The sequence below is a fragment of the Anopheles moucheti genome, chromosome 3 (assembly GCF_943734755.1).
Source record: "Anopheles moucheti chromosome 3, idAnoMoucSN_F20_07, whole genome shotgun sequence".
NCBI classification, from domain to species: Eukaryota; Metazoa; Arthropoda; class Insecta; order Diptera; family Culicidae; genus Anopheles; species Anopheles moucheti.
In genome coordinates, this window is record NC_069141.1 from 56,827,498 (window position 1) to 56,851,516 (window position 24,019).

At 47.2% G+C, this 24,019-nt stretch overlaps 2 protein-coding genes across 4 annotated transcripts; one reads left to right on the forward strand and one right to left on the reverse strand.

The window, feature by feature from the left end:
- Positions 1 to 7,948: 7,948 nt before the first annotated feature.
- Positions 7,949 to 13,732, reverse strand: LOC128305648 (intraflagellar transport protein 122 homolog). Its single transcript, XM_053043206.1, has 8 exons — positions 13,038 to 13,732; positions 12,075 to 12,293; positions 11,779 to 12,009; positions 11,153 to 11,717; positions 10,201 to 11,090; positions 9,029 to 10,138; positions 8,555 to 8,954; positions 7,949 to 8,469 (listed from the first exon to the last, which is right to left on the reverse strand). Exons 2-8 carry the CDS (start codon positions 12,137 to 12,139, stop codon positions 8,218 to 8,220), a joined length of 3,513 nt encoding a protein of 1,170 aa, XP_052899166.1. The 5' UTR covers positions 12,140 to 12,293; positions 13,038 to 13,732; the 3' UTR covers positions 7,949 to 8,217.
- LOC128305649 (serine-rich adhesin for platelets) lies at positions 13,297 to 22,599 on the forward strand. Of its 3 annotated transcripts, none has more exons than XM_053043208.1 (5): positions 13,297 to 13,411; positions 15,706 to 16,274; positions 18,041 to 20,170; positions 20,242 to 21,327; positions 21,395 to 22,599. In XM_053043208.1, the coding sequence occupies exons 2-4, from the start codon at positions 16,224 to 16,226 to the stop codon at positions 21,325 to 21,327; spliced, it is 3,267 nt and encodes a 1,088-aa protein (XP_052899168.1). In that variant the 5' UTR covers positions 13,297 to 13,411; positions 15,706 to 16,223; the 3' UTR covers positions 21,395 to 22,599. The 3 variants fall into 3 exon arrangements, with proteins under 3 accessions (XP_052899168.1, XP_052899167.1, XP_052899169.1); XM_053043207.1 differs by lacking the exon at positions 13,297 to 13,411 and adding an exon at positions 13,870 to 14,126; XM_053043209.1 differs by lacking the exon at positions 13,297 to 13,411 and adding an exon at positions 14,224 to 14,288.
- Positions 22,600 to 24,019: the final 1,420 nt, after the last annotated feature.

The window sequence follows — 24,019 nt, forward strand, 5'->3', positions numbered from 1 at the left end:
GGGGGACAAGATGGCGGCCAAGATGGCGGACAAGATGGCGGACAAGATGGTGGACAAGATGGCGGACAAGATGGCGGACAAGATGGGGGACAAGATGGCGGCCAAGATGGTGGACAAGATGGAGGACAAGATGGCGGACAAGATGGCGGCCAAGATGGCGGACAAGATGGGGGACAAGATGGGGGACAAGATGGGGGACAAGATGGTGGACAAGATGGCGGCCAAGATGGCGGACAAGATGACGGACTAGATGGTGGACAAGATGGCGGACAAGATGGGGGACAAGATGGGGGACAAGATGGCGTTCAAGATGAGGGACAAGATGGTGGACAAGATGGCGGACAAGATGGCGGACAAGATGGCGGACAAGATGGTGGACAAGATGGTGGACAAGATGGCGGACAAGATGGCGGACAAGATGGCGGACAAGATGGTGGACAAGATGGCGGCCAAGATGGCGGACAAGATGGCGGACAAGATGGTGGACAAGATGGCGGACAACATGGGGGACAAGATGGCGGCCAAGATGGCGGACAAGATGGCGGACAAGATGGTGGACAAGATGGCGGACAAGATGGCGGACAAGATGGGGGACAAGATGGCGGCCAAGATGGTGGACAAGATGGAGGACAAGATGGCGGACAAGATGGCGGCCAAGATGGGGGACAAGATGGGGGACAAGATGGGGGACAAGATGGGGGACAAGATGGCGGACAAGATGGCGGCCAAGATGGCGGACAAGATGACGGACTAGATGGTGGACAAGATGGCGGACAAGATGGCGGACAAGATGGCGGACAAGATGGCGGACAAGATGGCGGACAAGATGGCGGACAAGATGGCGCACAAGATGGTGGACAAGATGGCGGACAAGATGGCGGACAAGATGGCGGACAAGATGGCGGACAAGATGGAGGCCAAGATGGCGGACAAGATGGCGGACAAGATGGTGGACAAGATGGCGGACAAGATGACGGACAAGATGGCGGACAAGATGGTGGACAAGATGGCGGACAAGATGGCGGACAAGATGGCGGACAAGATGGCGGACAAGATGGCGGACAAGATGGCGGACAGGATGGCGGACAAGATGGCGGACAGGATGGCGGACAAGATGGCGGACAAGATGGCGGACAAGATGGTGGACAAGATGGCGGACAAGATGGCGGACAAGATGGCGGACAAGATGGCGGACAAGATGGAGGCCAAGATGGCGGACAAGATGGCGGACAAGATGGCGGACAAGATGGCGGACAAGATGACGGACAAGATGGCGGACAAGATGGTGGACAAGATGGCGGACAAGATGGTGGACAAGATGGCGGACAAGATGGCGGACAAGATGGCGCACAAGATGGTGGACAAGATGGCGGACAAGATGGCGGACAAGATGGCGGACAAGATGGCGGCCAAGATGGCGGATAAGATGGCGGCCAAGATGGCGGACAAGATGGGGGCCAAGATGGGGGACAAGATGGCGGACAAGATGGCGGACAAGATGGCGGACAAGATGGCGGACAAGATGGCGGACAAGATGGCGGACAAGATGGCGGACAAGATGGCGGACAAGATGGGGGACAAGATGGCGGCCAAGATGGGGGACAAGATGGCGGACAAGATGGCGGCCAAGATGGGGGACAAGATGGCGGCCAAGATGGCGGACAAGATGGTGGACAAGATGGCGGACAAGATGGCGGACAAGATGGCGGACAAGATGGCGGCCAAGATGGGAGACAAGATTGAGGCCAAGATGGGGGACAAGATGGCGGACAAGATGGCGAACAACATGGGGGACAAGATGGCGGCCAAGATGGCGGACAAGATGGCGGACAAGATGGTGGACAAGATGGCGGACAAGATGGCGGACAAGATGGGGGACAAGATGGCGGCCAAGATGGTGGACAAGATGGAGGACAAGATGGCGGACAAGATGGCGGCCAAGATGGGGGACAAGATGGGGGACAAGATGGTGGACAAGATGGCGGACAAGATGGCGGACAAGATGGCGGACAAGATGGCGGACAAGATGGCGGACAAGATGGTGGACAAGATGGCGGACAAGATGGCGGACAAGATGGCGGACAAGATGGTGGTGGTGGGAGGTGACCCGTGGGAGGTGGGTGGTGACCCGCGAGAAGTGGGTGGTGACACGTTGGTGGTGGGTGGTGACACGTGGGAGGTGGGAGGTTGGTGGTGACTCGTGGGAGATGGGAGGTTGGTGGTGACCCGTGGGAGGTGGGTGGTGACCCGTGGGAGGTGGATGGTGACCCGTGAGAAGTGGGTGGTGACACGTTGGAGATGGTTGGTGACACGTTGGAGGTGGGTGGTGACCCGTGGGAGGTGGGTGGTGATCTCTTCTTGCAAAACATGATCTCCTGGTATCGGAAATCTGAAAACAGCTGGTTTTGTATGGAATTTCGTACCAGCCGACGGAAAGTTTGAGCGAGATGAAGCATGCTTTCCGTTTCATCCATCTTCCTTACACTAGCGATCGCTCTCACGGGTTTGATAGTTTGCAAAGCAATAGTGATGGGCAAATTTATTCCACTCTGCAGGTTATTTCACCAGCAGCGCAAATTTATTCCACCTCTTGTAAAACATGCTCTCCTGGTATCGGAAATCTGAAAACAATTGTGTGCTCGGCAACGGTATATTGGTTTTCACAGTTGCCCAGCTTATTTGGTCATTGGACAAATTTGTCAACTCTCGTGGCCCTGCACACATTAATGTGAATTTCGATCGTTCGCTTGATCTTCGCGTATTAAATTTGATGCTCCAATTTTAGGTCGGTTGTTCGTGCGTCAAGAAATCCAAGAATTTCTGGGCCGATCTATTCGCTCATTGTGAAGACGCTTGCGATCATTTCGTCACATTTGCATCAGTTTGAAACACACTACGTGCTCCTCATGCACAATTTGATAGTCAGTAGCAAAATATAGGGATACAAGACCACAAAGCACTCACTATTTTTTCTCAAACAAACTGAGTTTTCAATGCAAAAAAACGAGACCACTTTCAGCACGCACGACAATGTTTTAGCAATACTACTATGATAAGTTCTTCACTGGACACATCGTTTTTATATCAATGCATACTTGATTTTTTCAAGTACCTTTTTTCGTGTTTTTTTAATTTAGATTAACAATTTCGCGGTGATGATCTTCAACCGTATGGATTTAGAATTGGAAATTTTAGAACAATTTCAGTCTAACAACGATGCAAATGTTACCGAGATTACAACAATGTAGTTTGAACAGTATTCACACACGGGGATATGATGAAGTGTTTGGACAATTTGGGATGGGTGGACATAAGCTGGACCTACAATCCAGCTTCGATAAAGTAATAATCAAGAAAGACAGAAATAGTATTCCAAGAACTATGAGGTATGAAATATCAAAGCTCACCACAGAAATCAACTGTTAATTTTTGTTCATCGTCTAAAACATCGACGTGAGCGAATGATCATGGAGGTAGTCTTTCAACACAAAAACTTGACCTAGCATTTTAGTTTTCAAATGCTAAAAGCTATGCAAATCTTACCGACTGTGCATAACACAAATTATTATTATTAAATAAAATTTGCGTTGTTTGTTTAATGGGATACACAATGTTAAACAATCCACTAAATAATAAATAAACAAAAAAATCGAAATTCACAACTTAGTAACTCGCTCATTCTGTATTGCAAAACGTATGACGGATGACTACCCCTCACAATGCATCAAAGAATGAGCGATCTCCCGCCAGGACGCTGGTCAATACCTGGTATACGTGAAAGGAGGCAAAGGCGCAGCTCTCAATGTCCCCATTCTCTCCTGCATCGTTTTTTTTAAATTAGAGGCCCCAACTATAATTCCGCCCTGGGCCTCCAAGGGGATTGATCCTCCACTGGTTGGAGGCAAATCGACTACCGACCAAATCTTTACTCTTCGGCAGATCCTCCAGAAGTGGCGAGAGCACCAGATCCCTACGCACCACCTGTTCATAGACTTCAACGCGGCCTACGATACCATAGTTCAGACAGAGCTATGGAACACCATGCAGCAGTACGGATTCCCTGGGAAGCTGGTACGGCTGTTGAGGGCCACTATGGATGGGGTGCAGTGCAAGGTGAGGGTGTCGAACATGCTGTCGGAATCGTTCGAATTTCACCGGGGTCTGAGGCAAGGAGACGGACTCTCCTGTTTGATGTTCAACATCGCTCTGGAAGGTGTCATGCGAAGCGCGGGCTTCGACATCAGGGGCACGATTTTTATCCGATCTCTCCAATTCCTAGGCTTCGCGGATGATTTCGACATCATCGGACGGACATCGGCGGCGGTGTGCGAGGCGTACACCCGACTGAAACGCGAGGCCGCTAGGTTTGGATTGAGGATCAATGCGACGAAGACAAAGTACCTGCTTGCCGGGGGCTCTGATCGTGATAGAACCCGACTCGGAAGCAGAGTATCAGTTGACGGTGACGATCTCGGCGACGAGGTGGTAGAGGAGTTCTGCTACCTTGGCGCGATCGTAACTTCGGACAATAACGTAAGCAGCGAAATCCGAAGGCGCATTGTTCAGGGAAATCGTGCATACTACGGGCTCTACAAACTCCTGCTATCCAGAAGGCTCTGATACGTCCGGTAGTCCTCTATGGCCATGAGTCATGGACAATATGGCCGGAGGACGCCAACGCTCTCGCCATTTTCGAGCGGCGGGTGCTACGGACTATCTTTGGCGGTATTTTTGAGCAGGGAGTGTGGAGAAGGAGAATGAACCACGAGCTAGCTGAGCTGTTTGGCGGAGCAGACATCCTAACGGTGGCTAAGGCCGGAAGGATACGATGGCTGGGGCACGTGATGAGGATGCCGGACTCATGCCCCACCAGGAAGGTGCTCGCCAGTGACCCGTTCGGCACGAGGCGCAGAAGAGCACAACGAGTTCGTAGGATGGATCAAGTGGAGCAAGACCAGTCGGAGATCGGGTGCAGCCGGGGGTGGAGGAATGCTGCCCGAGTTTTCTGGAAACGGATTGGTGACCTGGCCATCAGGCCACGTAACGACGTGCTCAACTGTGAGCGGGCCAAGAAGAAGAAGATTAACAACACGACAGTTAGGTATTGGAACAGAGGCGTTGCACACGTTTAACTTGTGCAGGATAAAAGGATTTTTCTGCATTAATTGCATACCTTTAGGCGCTTACGTCTCCAATGCACACGTTGCGTTCTGGCATCAAGTAGGCATTCAATTTATTTACAATCTGCTTTTCACTGACAATTTACATGATCATAAAAGGTAACATGTTCATAAGTGTGTTGCCATGCAGATTGCATGCATTCTTTGTACCATAAACAAAAGTCCTTTACAATAATTCCGTTTCAGTTCGTTTCATACGTTCTGTTACTCAAAAGTACACCTACTGTTGACTTGCTCAAGTTCACTCGAAAATATGCCACACCACACATACTTGACGCGACCAATTCTCGTGAGAACGTCAGTCCTTCAGCCGGGGAAATGTTGCGAAACAATTGCATCTATTGTAGCATGCCTTCCCCTACGACGGCTCTACATTTATCCCTTCAAACAAACGACACTAAATGGTCCTTCAGGAGGGTGAAACAATGGTGAGAATGGTGTTGGTTTTTGCAACGAAATCTCAAGCACGTCCAGACAAAAAACTCACAGCCAGATAATTCGCCAATAATCAGCCGTCGTTCATCGTCGTGCCGGGGATATATGAGATTAAATCGATAGTAAATCTCGCGGTCAGTGGAAACAAATGCGACCGGCGACCCTACGGAACACGCAGTATGCTCGCAATATACCCGACGGCTGTATGCTGCATACCGTCCCGCAATGACAAGGAATTACCGGAAACAATTACACACGCTCGGGTCTCTAAATCTAAGTTCGCACCCTCGTGGTGGAGGGAAGTTATTACGGTGGCAGTTATTTAAATGTACCGTATTCGTTTAAAGCTGGGCAAGCATAAGGGAAAGTTAAATCGCTGAACAAGCGACACGTGTCACGAGGTATAAACAATGACACCCTTCCACGGACACTCGCCCATCCCCCTTTGTGTCCACGTGACCTGCTCGAGGATATGAGCATTTTATTTAGCTCCTTAAATGGAGATAGACCAAAGCATTCGTAGCGTGGTGAGATAGAGATTCAATTAGCAAAAAAAACGAAAGAATGACAATTGCTAATGCACCGTCTGATGTGTACCTTGGGGGCGTTTAGACGGCGTGTGTCGATTCAACTACAATGGATGAGCTATCTTTAAGGAAATCTAGCCTCTGATGCTTATTTAGTCAAAATAGTCACACGCACCATATCTTATTTACTTGTTTATTATCAATCGATCAAGCGTTTACAAAAAATAAATCATTCATCATTAATAATTAAAAATAAATTAAAATAAAATTAAAAACATAAACAATGTTTTACTCTTTTTAATAGTGACACTATTTGCTTCCCTATCACTACAGCATCTTTGTAAACAGTAGACAGTTTTATACACTTTCAGCAATTGATATGCCAATCATGTCCCCGATTGCATGCATAGACGGTTGGAGCTCACAAAATGGTGCCACTTTTATCACGCAAGGCACCAACAGCATCAACCCCGTATGCTGGATTCCCAAAGCCGAAAAGTTTAATCGACCGGAATAAATATTTTATCCATATCCGGACCGTTTCTATTGAACTGATGAACGATTTGTTGCCATTTTTGTTATAAACTTTGTATCACGAGCGGCACATGGAACACGGGGGAGGGAAAAGAGTGTATTGGGCGTGTAAAATATTTGGCCCATCAATTGGTCCGTTCATGGGCATCATCAAATTGATAAAATTGGCGATCGTTCGGAAGTTCGAACGTGGTACGCGGGAGCAACGTGTAAATCGTATCGATAGTAGTATGATTTACGACCGTAACGTACGTTGGTAGTAATCATATTGTAATGGGGATGTTACCACAAATTACAAACATTGTTGTGCTGTTAAAGGTTTTTGAAAATCTATGGTTGGTGAAATGGTGAAAATTCTAAACTGTGATTTACAAGGTGATATTATAAAAAATGTTTTTTTAAAGTTATTTTAATTACTATAAACTTATCGATTTTAGTTGGAACTCTTGTTTTGAACACACCTGAGAAACTTCATGTTAGTTATGTTGGACTAACTCTCATTAGTATCTTATTTATCTTATCCAACTTATTCACTTACTTACTTATCACGAGCTACACTGCTTCGCGGGCTTGGATTACTGCAAGAGTCCTCTATATTGCACACTGTCGAGCGCCATCGGCAGCCAATCCCCATTATCCCTACCTTTCTGACGGACGCATCAACACCATCACTTCGTCTCGTTTTGGACCTTGCACGCCTCATTTGTCCTTTGTAGACGATCTAAAAGGACTTTACGGGCTTGGCCGTCCGGTGTCTTTCTCATGGCAAGACCAGCCCACCGAAGCCAGGCGAGTCTCATCCGCCGTACGACAGTGAGTTCTCCGTACAGCTCGTAGATTTTTTTATTGTAGAGGCTCCTCAAATGTCCTTCCACACATACAAGGCCAAAAATCCTTCTGAGCGTCTTCCTCTCGAACGCAGCTAAGAGGGTTTCGTCAGTTTTTTACAAAGTCCGTACCTCCGAGGCGCATGTGAGTACTGGAGCTATATAAGTTGTATACAATCTCAGCTTCGTTCGTCGCAATAAGTTTTTTAGAGACCGCCTCCTAACTATACGTCACCTCCGTGTAAGTTGAGATTTGTTAGCAGAGCCGCTGATGTAATACAGACCACCCTCAATTAGGTTTTCTAATCGTCAGTCTGTTCGCCGCCTGTTCAATCCTTTGGTAAACATCCGCTACGTATAAAAACCGTAAATCATGTATATTCGTATAAGAATTAATATAACCACACTATTCGCTATTTCAAACTTTTAGTTTTATTGACGTTGCAATTAGGGTTATCCTTACTAAAAAAGGATTGACGTTATACAAAAGTGGAAATTCTGAGTGTAGGAGAACACTGGTACATGATAATGACATGTATTATCACACCTAATATAAGCACGTATTACTTACACATATTGAGTATCCAACGATTAGCACGTTTGTAAGTTTAACACTTAAATTACAAGCATCTAAGGCTTCCAGTGGACGGAATGGGGTTCAAATATTCGAGATCATAATCAGCGCACTTCAAAATACAAGACAACTTCATCCGCTCAATTCATGAGGCTTTCGTCCGTGGAACGACAGAATGGACAGTGGCCCTTCTGCAAAAACTGTAGCTCAAAGTCTTCCGAATGAAATACCTGGTTGCATTCGGAACAGACGGTGATTTGCAGCTCGGGCAGCAAGTTACGATAGTATCGCGTCGCTAGCGGAGCAGGACCGCGTACAATGATCACCTCCCTCGGGTCGATCGCTCGCAGCGCATCGCGATCGAGTGTGGATGGATAGGTATCAATGATATCCTGCAATTCGAAATGAACAAATTAACAAATTAAAACACAACGTACTATCACCACCGTCACAAAATTCTCGTGCTCCTTTCCTTACCTCCTGAATAAATTGATCTTGTTGATCGTAGGTAGAACTCTTCGGTGGTGCCAAGAGTAACCGTTCCGCATCGAGTTCGCTAATGCCTGCCTCCGGTGCGAACTCCGCCAACGGTAGAATTTCAAAGGAAACGTAAGAGAAGACGTACTCCTGCTGACAATTGGGGCACCGATTGCCGTGCAAATGCGGACTGTAGTTCGAACACTTGTAGCACATCGGTAACAGTTCCTCTGGGTCGTTAAATCCACCGGGACAGGCACGACTACTAATGTAGCTTATGTCCACCTGCTCCTGAATGCCCGCAGGAATCTTCAACGATTGCAGCTTGTTGTTGATCTGCAGATGTAGCTTATTTGCACCGAGCACCTTCGCTTGCTTCGACAGGGTGTAGTATACGGCACTGAAAGAATACAACCAAAAAACTCAATGTCCATTACCTTGTCCAAGTAACCATTTCGATTGTAAAAGACCTACAACAAACTGATACCCTTCGGAGGTATTGTTCCATTGATTTGATTCACCACAAAGCGACTCGTGTTAAACAACGTCAGCGGAGGGCTACTCGTGAAAGGTTCCTTCAGATAAGAATTGATCGTATTGTAGGCGTAGTAGATCGACGACAGCTTCAACAACGATCGATAGTCCGTCACGCCGGAATCGTTCGCATCCATCGTCTGTTTAGTATCGTCGAGCAGCTTAAGCGCCTGTTTTGCTCTTAACCACGTGTAATAACCCGCATCTAGGTAGCGTTCCTCGGACACGGCACATTCTACCAGATTCCGTAGCAATTTCGTTGCTTCGTGTGGTTTTCCCGCCAAGATGTAAGCTTCGTGCGCCGATATAAACTGATCCGATTCAGCAAGCCACTGCGCATGTTGGAAATGAATCGAGGGCAACACTTTCGGAAGATGTTCGGCCAAACGAAACGCTTCCGGCCAATCTCTCGCCTCCACATGCAACTGAACGACCTGTTCTTCCTCGCCAAGCTTACGATAAATTTCCGCCGCAAGCGGTAGCGCTTTCAACCGCCGTAGGTGGCTAGCGATTAGCTCAAGGGGTGCTTTTTCCGAAGCAGTCAATCGTCGCCCAATATCCAGCAACACATCGGCCCAACCCTGCTCGGCTACGATTTCGATCGCACGTTCCGGTTCGCCGGCCGATAGCAAAAGCTCCGCCGCAGCTCGTGGCTCATGTACCGAGCAGGCCCACTCAGCCCGTCGACGTATCAGCTCCTTGCGATCGGCGGCACTTCCTTCCTTCAGGAACTCCTGGGCAAGATCGAACATTCGCAAATCGCTGTACATGGCCAGGGCTTTGCTGTTGTTGCCCGATTTCTGATACAACCGGGCCGCGTCTTTGTACTTTCCCGCGAATGCATACGTTTCCGCTAGCAACACTTCTTTGGAAGTTTCGCCACGTTTCTGACGCTCCTTCAGATCACCGATCAACTCGAGCCAGGGCAAATTGCGCACCTTTACATAAGCGTCACGCGCCACCTGATAATTTAGCGCATCCAACGCGGCTTGCGCAAGTCCTTCCCAGTCGGATAACGGCACTCCCAAGCATGCGACCTGATATGCATCCCTGAAATGAGTTTCCCGTTAGTTTAACGATCGATTGAAATAATTTCAAAAGCAAACACTTACTCAAACAAACCCGCCTCGACGAATTGCCACATAGTGGCGCCGAGTGCTAGCGGCACGTTGCTCATAACGTTACCACGCAGACAGAAGGCAGTCGCTCCACACAAACCCACCACAACTCCGAGCATGGTTTGTGGGCTTCGCGGCGGCAGTGATCCGACACGTACGCTTAATCCACCGGTCGTATGGGAGTAGCACAGCATCGACTCAAGATGTGTGTTCCAGGCGACCGAATTTACGCTCGCATCCTGATAGAGCATCGTGTCGGCGATAAGATCCCGTACTACCAACCGTCCGGCATCATCCACCACGGCCAGTTTGGTGCGCGACGCATTCAAATCGAGACAACGCACCGACGACAGCACCGTGGTGACCAGGATTGGTAGTGAGTTATCGAGAAAGATCCTCCAAACCTGACCACTTTTCAATCCCAATAGCAACCCTTCGCGGCCGGCTGGACCGCCCGTAACCTTGATGTACCGTATAAAGCTATCCATCATCCATTCGCGCTGCAGCACACCGTTGAAATCGAGGCTTTGCAGTTTCTTCTCCTGGCACAGCACCAGATGTTGGGCACAAACGACCAGCAAACTGCAGTCGAACTTTTTCGCTATCTTTTCTTTCACTTTGTAGTGCATCGGTTGATTTTCAGCTGAACTCAGCTCGTACAGCACAACCCGTTCCGGGAGCTGCACGGCTAGCCGGTTGCGATAGATTGCGATCTTGTGCACCAGATCGCGGCACTTGATACGAACCTTCTGGCCTGATACGAGATGCTGGATGATTACATCGCACATGTTCTCGCGGAAAGCGTACCGTTCGCGGTACAATGCGTGCACAGTGTTGAATGCCAGTGTGTAACATCCCAACGTTCCGTCCTGACAGCCAACGACCTAAAACAAGGTAAACATTATCCTACTATCCAATGCAAACTGAAGGACCAATCTCTGCTTACTACACAGTTCCCAGCAGGATGTACCGCTGCGTTCCAAATCCAGGAATCGTGTTGTTCCCCAAGCAACCCCAGACGTATGCCATCGCGAGTAAACAGTTGAAGAGCCTTGTTGCAACCGGCAACGATCAGGAACTCTCCGTTCGGGAAAAACGTTAAACACAACGGATCAAAGCCAAAGTTTCGCTCCTTCCCAATCATCTGACCACCGAGCGAGTAGAACGACAACGTCTGGGCCCAATCGATCACACATAGTATGTCCGACGAACCAGACGTTGCCGGTGGGTTCCAGGCTAGTCCGAAAACCGGACTGTTCGCACCGCCCGGACGATCGATCTTAATCTTTTCCTCGCCAGCCTTGTTGCGTATCGAGATCGTTCCATTTGCCAGCCCGAGCGCGATGTACTGTCCATCGTTCGTCCAGGCGCAGGCATTAATGCGCGCGATCGATTTGTACTTTTGTACAGCTTTCTGCTCGGATGACCAGAAGGAAAAATCTGACACCGCACACGAGGCCAGCTGGTGCGAGATTGGGTTGAACGCTAAACATTGGATCGAATCGTTATGCCTGTGGAAAGTCAAATTTTACGTTACAAATATGTTTACGCTGTCGTCTGTCCATTACGTACGAATATTTCAGCAATCCTTCCAGCTTCTGCGTCCATATGATCACCGTTTTATCCGCACTTCCCGAGGCAAACTTTTTGCCATCCTTCGCGTACGCCACACAATAAACCGTGTCTTTGTGGCCCTTTAGTGAATTGATCAGATTACCGTCGAGAGGATCGTATACTAACACTTTGTCCCCGGCTGCGACCACCAGCTGAAGCCCCTCCGGATGATAGCATATCGAGTGGATACTAAAAGTAAAAGGAATTCAATACATACATCCGAACAATCGATTAATTCTATCCAATTTACTCACCTAGCGACATCGCTCTTCTCGCTAGAATCGTGTATTTTCTCAACCCATTTCGGAATGGCGCGCATCGTTTCCACAATGCCAGGAACGATTTTTTAAATGGGCACTGTGCAAAATATGATGAATTTGCAAACTTTCCTGGCGTTCACCAGTATTTTTCAACGAAATTCACCTAATTTAAGGCCTGCACCCGATTGCTGGACCAGTGGCGTAAACAAACATCTGGAGCGAGAAAATGACGTTTATTTGTTGTGAGTTTGTTTTTTGAAAGGGTCGTGAAGCATTTCCTTAGCAACGGATTCTTTTCTCAAAACATTTATATGAAAATATGTAGGTAATAGACGTTGTTTTTTTTACTGCTTACGTACAAATGCTGCTTATGAATTTGTACAAATCTTCATTTTTCGCAAGCTTCAAGATTTGTTAATGTTTTAATTGTAAAATGATTTCATTATTCGTGCATTGCCATGCTGCGTTCCCAGGCTCTATTCCATGTTTCTCACACCTGTGGCTCTCTGGTGTGAGAATAATTGTTCTCATGGTGAGAATGGTACAGAGAGATTTATACCCAAGCAATATTCATCGGTAGAATGAACACGAACTTATCCGATCTCTTTCTAGCTCGTTTCATTGTTCTCACTTGCACCAATTGATCAATATCCTTATTCTAAATGACAAATCGAAAAAAAATTGTGTAAAAATCTTTCATTATATCTTCAATTGGGTATCATTATCCATCGATGAGCATATAAACAAGTGCAAGTCGGTACCGAATACAAAAATTCGGTTTCTTTGTAAACTTGTATTAGTCATTTTAGAAGTATAGCTCAATAGTTTTTGATCTAGTATAGTTTTTGATCTTAGCTTAACGAATCAATATAAAGGCCGACGATCATGTGTATTCAAGATGTCAGAATCGATTAGAAGTCGGGTTCATCGGTATTGAAAAAAAAAACACAAAATTACCTTGTTAGCAAAACATCCTCAATAACCTGATGATTTGTTCACGGGAAAGTTTGGTGCCTGGGAATTGTTTCTCCCCATACACAAAGCGAAAAACGCGTTAGCAAGACAAGGAAGTGAGTGTGTGCGTGCAGATACGTATGCCGCACACACAGCCTGTCCTAGCTCACACATTCGCATTCCTTCTCACTCACGCGTTCTGCGCCTAACCGCCTTTCTCACGCGTGCACACACGAGTTTTCTTCACTCGTTGGTTGCAGTCAACGTGACCATGCGTTTCGATTCCACACATTTTGTTTCAAACGCCTGGCTCTAAATCTTCATCCCATCCATTCGAATGATAGCGTTGGTGCGAATAAAGAGTTTTTGGTTAGCTGGTAAGTTGAAATGCTCGCGAAAAGCTACTCCGGCGCCCAAAATAACCGGTATCTTCTTCCTACTGTGAAGCACGCCGTCAACGCCGGTTTTGACTTCACAGGCAACGGTCGCGACGCGCTGCGATAGTGTGCGTTAATGAGAGAGGGTATATGTGCACGTGTGTGTGCCGGGTGCGGGTTCGGTGCTAACGAAACGATTACACGCGCTAAGGTTGGCAATAGTGTCAGCAGCAATAGTAGAAAGCGCATACAAAAAAGAACCCTCTCGCTCACACTTTGATTGATCTCGCTTCGCCCGTGTGTGTTCGCCCTGCCAGCAGACCCGTTAATACAAGTCGTCCCGAGACCAGGCGGCCGCCATGTTGGAGTTTGGATGTTCCCTCGAAAATCGATTTTGAAGTGTCGTCTATCATTCGCCGCGTCACAGATTGTGAAGTTTTGCAAGTTTTGACAATTCAAGTCGCGCGTCTTCGTCCTCAGCGCGCATCGGGGTCACGCCGTTTGACGTCCGCCGCCGGGGCTGGCTGCAGGTCGAAATAATTGTTGAGCCGTTTCCGCGAGAAAGAGTTGCAGTTTTTTTGCTGGCGGATCGAATCGAACGTCTTCCCGTCAACACAGTGTTGGGGGGGTCGTGGTGCGGCATCTTGCACACCGGAGACACGGAGCGGATATAACCAGGCTGCGCGGCCCTCTCCGTAACAGTACCAGAGCCAGGGTTAGTTACACTTTCGCGTAATGGCGCCGTCGGTATGCGTCGTTAGATGTTGCTGCGATGCAGTATATTGTTGCCACATTCATTTGTCGTGTACAGTGGGGGGTTGGATTGTGAAGCGCAGCAGCCCCGCAGTGTAACGGGCAGGTGGCGCAGACGGGCAGTGTGTGTCATCATCAATTATACGCCATGATCGGTTTCTTGAGCGCGCAAAGCCCACTGCTCCGGAGCGTGTGGTGACTGACCTGCAGGACCGAAATACGCAGTGTACAAGGGGAAAAAATGTATTTATTTCGTCATCCACTCAAGCTTTCGCAGTGAGAATAGCCGGATGTAAATGGGTGCAAGAGCGAATGAAGCTTCGTGTCCACGGTTCGATATCGTTCGTGAAATTCCACAGCGTGCTGCTCTTGCGTATAATTTCTCGTGCCATCATAAAGTTGAAGCTCCTAAAAAAAAATCATCCGCTGCAGTACGACTTGGCTTGTGTTGTAAAGTGTGACGTTTTGACGTTTTCTTTCTTTTGTTCTTTTTCTCGGGACCGTTTTATTGTTTTGTGAAAAGGGCGCGCACGATAACAGTACGCCCACTTGGAACGAGCACTCCGGTGGGTTTTGGTTCCTCTCCCTTTTCGGCGCATTCAGTACAGGCCAATGTTGAATAAAAATGCTACACCGCTTGGTTCATGTTCCGCAAATTAAGAAAATAAGTGGCCTATTCTTAACAGCGCGGCCTTTGGAGCGTGAAAGAGAGCGACGCTTAAGGGAGCGAATGTGACGCAGAGCAGGAGAAAAAAATACGGCGAGAATTCCGCGGGCGAAATAGGCGAACCGCCGCGTGGGTTTGATGGTGTTGTGCCAAGCGTACGTCTGCGAGTGTGTGCGTGAATCCAAGAACGCCGCATACCGATCGGTGGCAGCGAGTGTGTGTGCGTGTGTGCGTGCGTGTATGGTCACGGGCGGGAGTCGCAAATGGGATTGCGTAGCTCCGTGTGTGCATACGAGTGTGCGTGCGTGTGCGTGATATATTGTCAAGCCTTATGCTTCTGATGCTGCTTTTCAGTTTAATGTCCAGGAGCATATCGAAGCTATGTGCAAGATCGCAAGCAAATGGAAATTTTGAAGCCATTGAGTGTCGGCCTTGTGTGTGAGTAGAAGAAGAAGAGGTAACATAAGGAGACGCTCGATACACGGTGCTGTTGTTTTGTAAGGACGCGCGCTTCTTAATTGTTGTCCTATGTAGGTTTTTTTTCTTATGCTGTTCCGGTAACATAGAAGATACTCAGCGTTATGTGCTGGTTAATGTCACGTCACGCCAAATCTTACAAATGAAAATAGTGTAGTCGAGAGTTTTCTTCTCAGTGTATAATGTTAGTTTGTGCGGCTTTGAGTGGGTAGAGAACAACATATGAAATCGTTCATGCGAACGCTCGAGTAAACCGAGAGATCAAAGTGCTAAGGCCAACTTACTTTGTGTCTCGATACTATAAAAAGATGCAAGAAGGAGAAAACTTTCCATTCACCTTTACTTTCTTCCATTTGTTGGGTTTATGATGCGCTTACATGTGTGTTTGTTTCCACAGATTGTTGGCGTTGTGAGCCAGCGAACGATCAAAGTTGGCTGAGTAGTTTCACGCTAAAGATAAAGCAACACAGTTGCTGAATCTTTCATCGTGCAGATTCCACACGAGCTACATCATCGTTCACATCGATGCCGCTAGCAGCTACCGCACGCATTCCATCATTCGGTTACGGATTGCAAACAACTTCAAGAAGGCGAAGGAGACGACGAGCAGTGAGATCAACCCGGCAACAATAGTTGCAACATCTGTGCTAAGAAAGTTTTCCCGACCAGCTTCCGAGAGCGAAACAAACGCATAAAAGGTGCAGATTAAGAAATAGCCAAGCGTCAACAAAAAGTATCAACCAGTCGACGCGAAGTGTGTGCCGGAAAAAACCGGAAGCTATCGGGCAAAAAAAGTAGATATATCGTAAAGAACGGCTCAGTTCCAGTTACTTTCACGCTTAAACGCGTGCACTATATCGCTATTAGTGTGCGGAGAACAAAAAACCATCGCAAAGGGAACGGAACGCAGCAAAGATGCAGAAGAAAATAATACAACAGACGACGATACCGTCGCAAGTGCGGAAGGTAACATATATTTTATTCTTTCTTGCTTTTTTGTAGTTGCAAGTATTGATGCAAACACTCGACATGCACATGTGGCTTGCATCTAAACAGTCTCCCAAAGAGCGTTGTTCTCCCTTTGATGCGCATCGAAGTATGTGCGAATGTTGTTTTTATGTTTACTGTACCCATGGAAACTCAGGATGATGGGACGGAGGAAGTTACGAGATGGTATGGGAGTGATGAGCATGGTCAGAATAGGAGTGATCCACATCCATTACACGAAGAGGAAACTTGTTTTTTGCTGTGTACATTTCCCATGTGCAGTAAACAATATGCATTCCCGCGTGATCGAACTATGGAGAACGGAAATGGTCGGAATAAAGGATGATTTGACAATCGATTGATCTTTTTACAGCGGACGTGCATATGTAGACAATCCTCTGTATAGTTTATGCATGCTATGCTTCCGGTACAAAATTTATGATCTACAACTGCCATTTTGCTCGTAGCTAAATTCTTGGATTTCTACGATTCTTCAAACTTTGACACTGTATTTTAACAACGTTTGCATTAAACAAATTAATGTTTGTATGTTAATTTTTATACGAATTGCTTCGGTTTCGTCTTTTCACCTATCCTTTTCAATCCTAACGTTATCATTTAATGTGTAATGACCACTACGAAAGGATTTAGGCAATTGATTTCGTGTTTTTTTTTTCAAGCTGCATGTGTCACTGCGTATCCAAACTGGCTCCTTTCTTTTCTTCTCCTAAAGAAAAGCCAGAGTGCCAAACAATAGTTTTGTCCTGGTTAGCACACCGATAGCCGAAGACCGCGATAGCTGACAGCACCGTAAAGTATAACATAATTCAATCGAAGGCAAAATGGTCTCTGCGTACTCCTTGGAAATTGAAGCAATCGGCCAAACTGTAAAAAAGTTCCGGAACAAGATGAACTTTGTTTTGTGAAAATGTTTGTCACAACCAGTCGGATCTGACCAACAGACAATCTCCTGAAGGGGGCGAGTGGTAAAACGGACTTTTCGAATTGTTAATTAACATTTTAACGAAGATTACTAACTTCTCTAAGATGGTCCGGTGATGTATTGGTTACGGCGCTAGTTTTACAAGACTGGTCCAAAATCCCATGCCGACCAAACCCAGGATTTGCTATCCCGCTACGGGGTAAAACAGTCGAAGAAAGCTAGAAACGTCAGGCCTAGAACTCTTGCGGTTGTAGCGCCGATAAAGAACAATAACATCGCTAATGGCACTCGGAAGCGATGATCAGAACCATTTTTATGATAAACCATCCGTTTAACCATTCGAAAGCAGTTCATTCAGCAGACTTTAGCATGACTTTGTACAATTGAATATTCGTTCGCAAAAGAAACGCAACCAATATGATGTGACATTCCGGCACGTAATGTGTTAATTGACACAACAAATTTAATAAAACACTGAATGGTTAAAAAGGCTCAATAGAAAAGGCTTAATGCAAATTAATTAACCATTGATTGGTAAAGAACATCACCAATCAGTTCTATTTAAACCACGATACAATTGTAGTGGTGAAAGGAAAAAAACACGATAGGAAAAACCGTCGACCACATACAACAAAACCGGTTTCAAACCGAATCACTTTTCATTAGATTCCAGAACAGGTATATTTGCACTTGTGTACCAGTGATAGAATTAATGTCATGCTTCAGTTTTCTAATGTTTTTTTTTTTAATATTACAAAAAGATGTAGTTCAATGATCTTACTGTCCTGGTTTTATTTTGCAGATTTTCACGACATCAGCCAACCATCAAACGCAGCAACAGTCGAACATGCAGCTGAACATGGCAAAAAAGATCAACAGTCTGCTGCAGAGCGGTTCGGTCAGTGTGACAGGCATTCCATCCGGCCAGCAGCGTGTTTTGCCGAAGAAGCCAATGCCATCATCAACGGGTGTTATGATCTCGAACAGCAATAGCAGCAGTTTTGCGACGAGGCAGCAAAAATGTTACATCTGCGGTGAAAACGCGGGTCTAAACGCGACTGTCCTATCCGAAGCATCGACCACAACAACGCAAACCGAGTACGTGATCAAGCTGGCGAAATTGATCGGACCGGACTATTCGGTCGTGCTGACGAGGGATGACGTCATTTGTCGCCGGTGTATTATGCTGCTGAATCAGGTGGATAAGATAGAATCGGAGCTGGACACACTACGCGGTACGTTGCTTAGTTTCATCCATAAAAAGAACAACATCCCGGATGATGGAGATGTATCGGGTTTGGTTGGTTCACCACCGGCTAAGATGCCGAAGCTAACGCCCATTAGTACGTCTGGTACGGGCGGAACGGTCGCAACACCAGCCGGTAACATAACGTACAGCGTAAAAACGATTGCCGGCCAGCAACAGATGGTCGATGCTAATACCTCCGGTGCCAGCTCTGATCTGAACACTAGCAACACGTCGGATGTCGAAGCTCAGCTTACGAGCATGTTCGAGAAGAATGCCTCGTCGCCGGGCACGTCTGGCCAGCTGACGACGAAGCAGCACATTGTGGTAACCTCAAACAACGGCGGCACGGTAAGCGTGGGAGAAAACGCACAGGGTGGCATGGGTGCCAACCGGAAGGGTACCAAGCTGTACAAGTGTATACCGTGCGGATTCAAAACGGCTGACCTAGCCCAATTCCAACCACATTACGCAACCTGTCAGCCACGGAATAATGCCCTAGCGGCCCAAAACGCTAGTGCGGTAAACACTTCCACAACCACCACCACCACAACCACCGGGTACCGATGCCGAACGTGTAAGCTTTTGTTTGCCAATGTCACCCTGCTGAAACAACACATGATGCAGGAACATCAGCAACAGTTGCACCAGCCGCATCAGAAAACCATTGTCACCACATCATCATCCGGCGGTGTGACGGCACAGGACCAGCAGCATGGTGCGACCGCTGCTGCAACCACCACCTTGTACTCCTGCACCGTGTGCAATGCCTTCAAGACGCCGGACAAGCAGACGTATGATGACCACTTGCGGAAGCACATCAAGTTAAAGCCGTTCAAGTGTCGCGTCTGTCTGATGCGCTTCGAATCCCGCGAACAGGCGTCGATCCATGCGAAACAGCACCAGCCGGACTATTTCAAGTGTGGCATTTGTAATGTGACTTTCAGCAAGCGCGAACAACTGATGAACCATCTCGAGGTGCACGAGCCAGCAAAGAAGAGCGCGAAACAACCAGCACAGCAACAGGAACAACAGCAGCAGCATCATCAACCGCAGCAGCCGCAACAACAACAGCAGCAGCAACAGCAACAGACAGGAGATTCCTCTACGCAGAAACTGTTGCAAGAATCGATCGATGAGGCGTTACGGGACTCGATCGCCGATTCAAAGGTGATCGAATTCCACACTTGCAATTCCTGTTCGCTCACCTTCCTGAGCGAAAAGCTGTACACGCAGCACATTAAGACGCACGCACACGCCACGGCAACCACACCGGCGGTCGTTACGACAGGGTTGGCACTGCAGCAACAGCAGTCACACCAAGGGCAGTCGCAACAGCTGCTGCTGACAAACAGCACTACCGCGGGCAGGAAATCGATGGCAGGAGCAAACAGTGCAACAACTACGACCGGTGATGGTGGCGTCAGTAGTACGAAGATTCTTACCACGAGCACCACGACTAGCGGTGGAAACGCCGGTTCTAACACCATTTCCGACGGTGATCTCGAAAGCATCTTCGAACGTATGCACTCCGACTCGAAGGGGAACGAATCGAGCGCAACGGGAACGACGTCGGAGAGTGGTGGCAGTATGGTTATAACCAATCAGGACGGTACGACGGGTAACATTACGTTCAACATTACACTACCCCAGCAAGAGGAAGGAACGTTCGTACAGCAGCAACAGGTACAACGCACATTCAACATTATTTTATGCCCAGCGTTCTATTAATTCTTAATTCTCTTTCATTCCTTCAGGATCACCAACAGTCGGTCGGTATCGATATGCCTACGCTCGATCAGGGTGATGATCAGCAGCAACAACCACAGCAGAAAGAGCAACTCCAAAACATGCCCGTCAGCATGCCAAGCCTGGATGATGATGGCGAGCAGTCGCAAAACAGTCAAAACTCCAACACGGAAAACGTACCGATGGAGCTTGAAGATATGCAGAGCGGCGAAGGGCAGCAAATTAATTTGATCCTCAACGATGGACAGGTGCTGCAGCTCGACAATCACATCCTGACGACGGACGCGGAAGGTAACCAGATACTGGTGCAGGGCACGGACACAGAACAGATCCAGCAGCTGCTGCAGAGCGTCGGTGTGGTGATGCAGGGCGGTGAAGGTCTTGGTGAGGGTGAAACGTTGCAAATGATTAGCGGCGATGGAAACAACCAGATGATCCTCGTACAAGGCGCGGACGGACAGGAGCAGCTAATTGACGCCTCGCTGCTCAACGCGGACGGTAACATCGTCATTCAGCAATCCCAGGAAGGAGAACTGAACGCGGAAGGTACACACATTACGACTGAGGACGGTTTGCAGATACCGGTGTCGGTTGCGTTCACCACGTCCGGTGAAGCCGGTCACGAAGGTCAATTGACGGTATCCGTAGCAGACGGTAGCGAGCAGCAGTTGCAGCTGCATCTGCAACAAACCGGTGCCGGTGAAGGCGACGAACAGCATGCCGATGAGACGGACGAGCAACATCATCAACAGCAGGGAGCGATCCTGACGGAGAGTGGACAAATTATCATCCAGTCGAAGGAACACGAGGAAGAAGAGGGCGCAAAGACCGCCGAAGAGAACGGATCGGCAAACGACTCCATCGCGAGCGATGGTGTCTCTGCGGAGGGTGGCAGTCAAACGAATGGTGGTGGTGTCGAAACGACGGCTATGACACTGGCCGGTAGCTCGAATGGAACAGTTACCACCACAACGACGACCACCACCGGGACGGCTTCGAACGCGGTATCGTCAGCTAGTGCCGGTGAGGATCAGATGTTTAACTTTGACGAACTAATCCAACCGCAGATCGTAGTAAAGCAGCAAGTGAAATAGGTAAATGCCGGTGATTTTGGTTACTTTTGGCGCAATTATTTGACCGTTTCTGTTTCGGTTTATGCAGGTTTTCATATGATTAGAACCGTTTACTCCAACCTCTCTTTTGCGAGGAGCGTGACGAAATGGGCGTTTTTAAAGATTGCAGATCGGCGGCGGCAACGAGTGGCCCTAAAAGGCGGGATTGTGGCCCCCTTTACTCCACACTGCATCAGCACGCATCCGTGTGAGCTCTCCCATACTAGCGGCTCCCAGGAACAGAGCGATGATCTGTTAAACAGAGAGTGGAGCTACAAATAGATCAAGGGAAAATGAATGACAAGCCAAGATGATGATGTGTACAGGCTTTAATGTAGGAGTGTTTTTGTTTTAAGAATTCACGGAGTAGATCACATTGTAAATATTACATCCACTTCTTGCTATACATTATTATATCGTTTCTAAGTGCGCACGCAGAGCCGGCGGTGCTGATGGATGTAAACACAAAAACATGATCGAATAGGTTTATGTAAAACAAGGGCAGATGTCAGCGGTGTAGAATACAATAGAGGAATACATAATGTAAGCATTATGGTATAGCACTTTGATGGTGTGTAGTCCATCCCCTTGACAGCCGCGGTAACAGAAGATCAAGTAACGAAAGCATTAAGGCTATTGTTATTATCAGTAGCGGAACACATGCAACAAACGCCCTTTCGTACATGCACATGAACAAGTTGAGGCTGTTGTTTTGGGTTTTCTCTAATGGAAGGGAAATACCGGTAAAGACAAGACACACACACGCGCGTGTTGTTTGATCTGTTTGCTGCGCACTAAGGATCATACCCGCAGCAGTAGTGTTGCTTTTATCAAATAGGATAACAGGTTCCCTAACCCACACCTTGAAGTGTGTTGTGCTAATATTTTAGCTCAGGTTAACCTGCAGCACTTAAGAACATCCTAAATGCGAGGCAGTTCCCTCACAAACACACAACACAAGCGAATGTTAACGATTCATTCGGACATTAGATTTATTGATGATCGTGTAATGCAGAAAACAGCCACGTGAATGAGAGAGAGGAAAGTGCGCTACGCTACAAAGCAGGGCGCCGAAAACAATAGAGTTTAATGTAAACAGAGAAAACATATGGCAAAGCATGATGTCTGCCTATATTAATTTCATTTGCCTTTTTTTTTTACTTTTCGGTTTGTTCAACACACTTTTCTTATCCCTCAATTTTTTTTACACTAATCTTACTATTATTATTACAAAAAATAGTATTAAGCATAACAAACACCCCTCCCCCCCCCCCCCCCCCCCTCCCTTAGCTTTAAATACGCGAGAATTGTGCGGTTGCGTGAATGGAATGAAAGGATGAATGAAATCGAATTGTGCATGTTGAATACACCTAGCCGTTAAACATATTGGATTATCAAAGCAAAATGCCCGGGATACACGTAGAGCTGGTTTTAGGGTAAGATAAGCTCAAGCTAAAACAACAATATGATGTAATGCTCGGTGTGCTGAACCCAGCGCGTGCGTTTAGAGCTATTGTGGCTGCAACGACACGCGCTTGAGCGAAAGGACAACAGATCTGTTATGTGCGTCTGTGCCCGAAATTTTAAACGTTTGGTAATGGAAATACAAAACACACACCCATCTACAGCAAGTGTGGGACCGGACAAACAACCGCCACACACTCACTCACAAACCACAAATTAGTGAAAACAAACAATTAAATCCTGTAAAACGTTATTATAAATGATGGATTGTTTTACGTTTTTACGGTCACCGCAAGAGCATTCTTTCTAAGTTTTTTTTTCTCCACAAGCTGAACGTTTTAATTACCCTTAATGAAGTGCTCTGTAACTAACTAGTTGTACATCTTCAGGCAATAGTTTAGGAGCGATCACCGAATAAAAAACAGCAACACGATTTGTTTAAAGCCAATGCCAGTTGTTTAGCGCTTTTGAATGTGTCGTCCTTTCGTGAGACACTTTTCTATGTTGACACCGTTTGTTGGGGATTTTCTTTTACCGCTGTTGTGATGAAACGTTCGACGTCCCTGGAGCATCGGCGAAAGGCGACAGGACGACATGATCGTAATGTGAGGGAGAGAGGGCAGAACAAGTCGACCATCCCGACCCCGATCAGACCGATTCGCCACATTCTTCCGGAACAGCGTTAACAAAGAGTGTTAGTGAAGAATAATAGGGGACGAATGTAGGTAGAAGCGAGGCAAAACTCTTGAATTAATGCTGTTATTAGTTTCAGAACCTCCCTCACTTTCCGGTACGTTATAATAGTACAACAAAGGTTAACGAAAAACCCCACAACAACCGGGATGTTGCCCCTGGGATGCGATTTATTAGGGCCCAGTGAAGCCAAGCTTTCTACAACTACCCATACCGTGTGGTGACGTGTGTGGGGTAATGCAAATGTGTGTTGTTATAAGATCTGATGTGTGGAAAGGATGATAAAAAAGCAAAACAAAACCGATTGCTAGTGAACGAATGGAACCACAAGCAAAAACTCCAAGCATTAAAAAAAAAAACAAATGGTGTGTACGTACGAGGAATGTATCATAGATGTGTAAATAAATGTGCCGACAAAGGATAGGGATCATTTGTCCTTTTTAGTTTCTTATTAACACGCCGAATAGCGTGGCATACACTATACAGAAACTTGCGATGAAGAGCGGCAAATATCAGC

Bases quoted from the DNA above. Each gene is read 5' to 3' on its own strand.
- LOC128305648 (XM_053043206.1), bottom strand. From the start codon at position 12,139: ATGCGCGCCATTCCGAAATGGGTTGAGAAAATACACGATTCTAGCGAG. The intron at 11,091-11,152 runs GTAAGCAGAGAT...ACCTTGTTTTAG, and splicing joins ATCCTGCTGGGAACTGTGTA to GTCGTTGGCTGTCAGGACGG. The intron at 10,139-10,200 runs GTAAGTGTTTGC...AACTCATTTCAG, and splicing joins GTCGAGGCGGGTTTGTTTGA to GGATGCATATCAGGTCGCAT.
- LOC128305649 (XM_053043208.1), top strand. From the start codon at position 16,224: ATGCAGAAGAAAATAATACAACAGACGACGATACCGTCGCAAGTGCGG. The intron at 16,275-18,040 runs GTAACATATATT...TTTATTTTGCAG, and splicing joins TACCGTCGCAAGTGCGGAAG to ATTTTCACGACATCAGCCAA. The intron at 20,171-20,241 runs GTACAACGCACA...TCATTCCTTCAG, and splicing joins CGTTCGTACAGCAGCAACAG to GATCACCAACAGTCGGTCGG.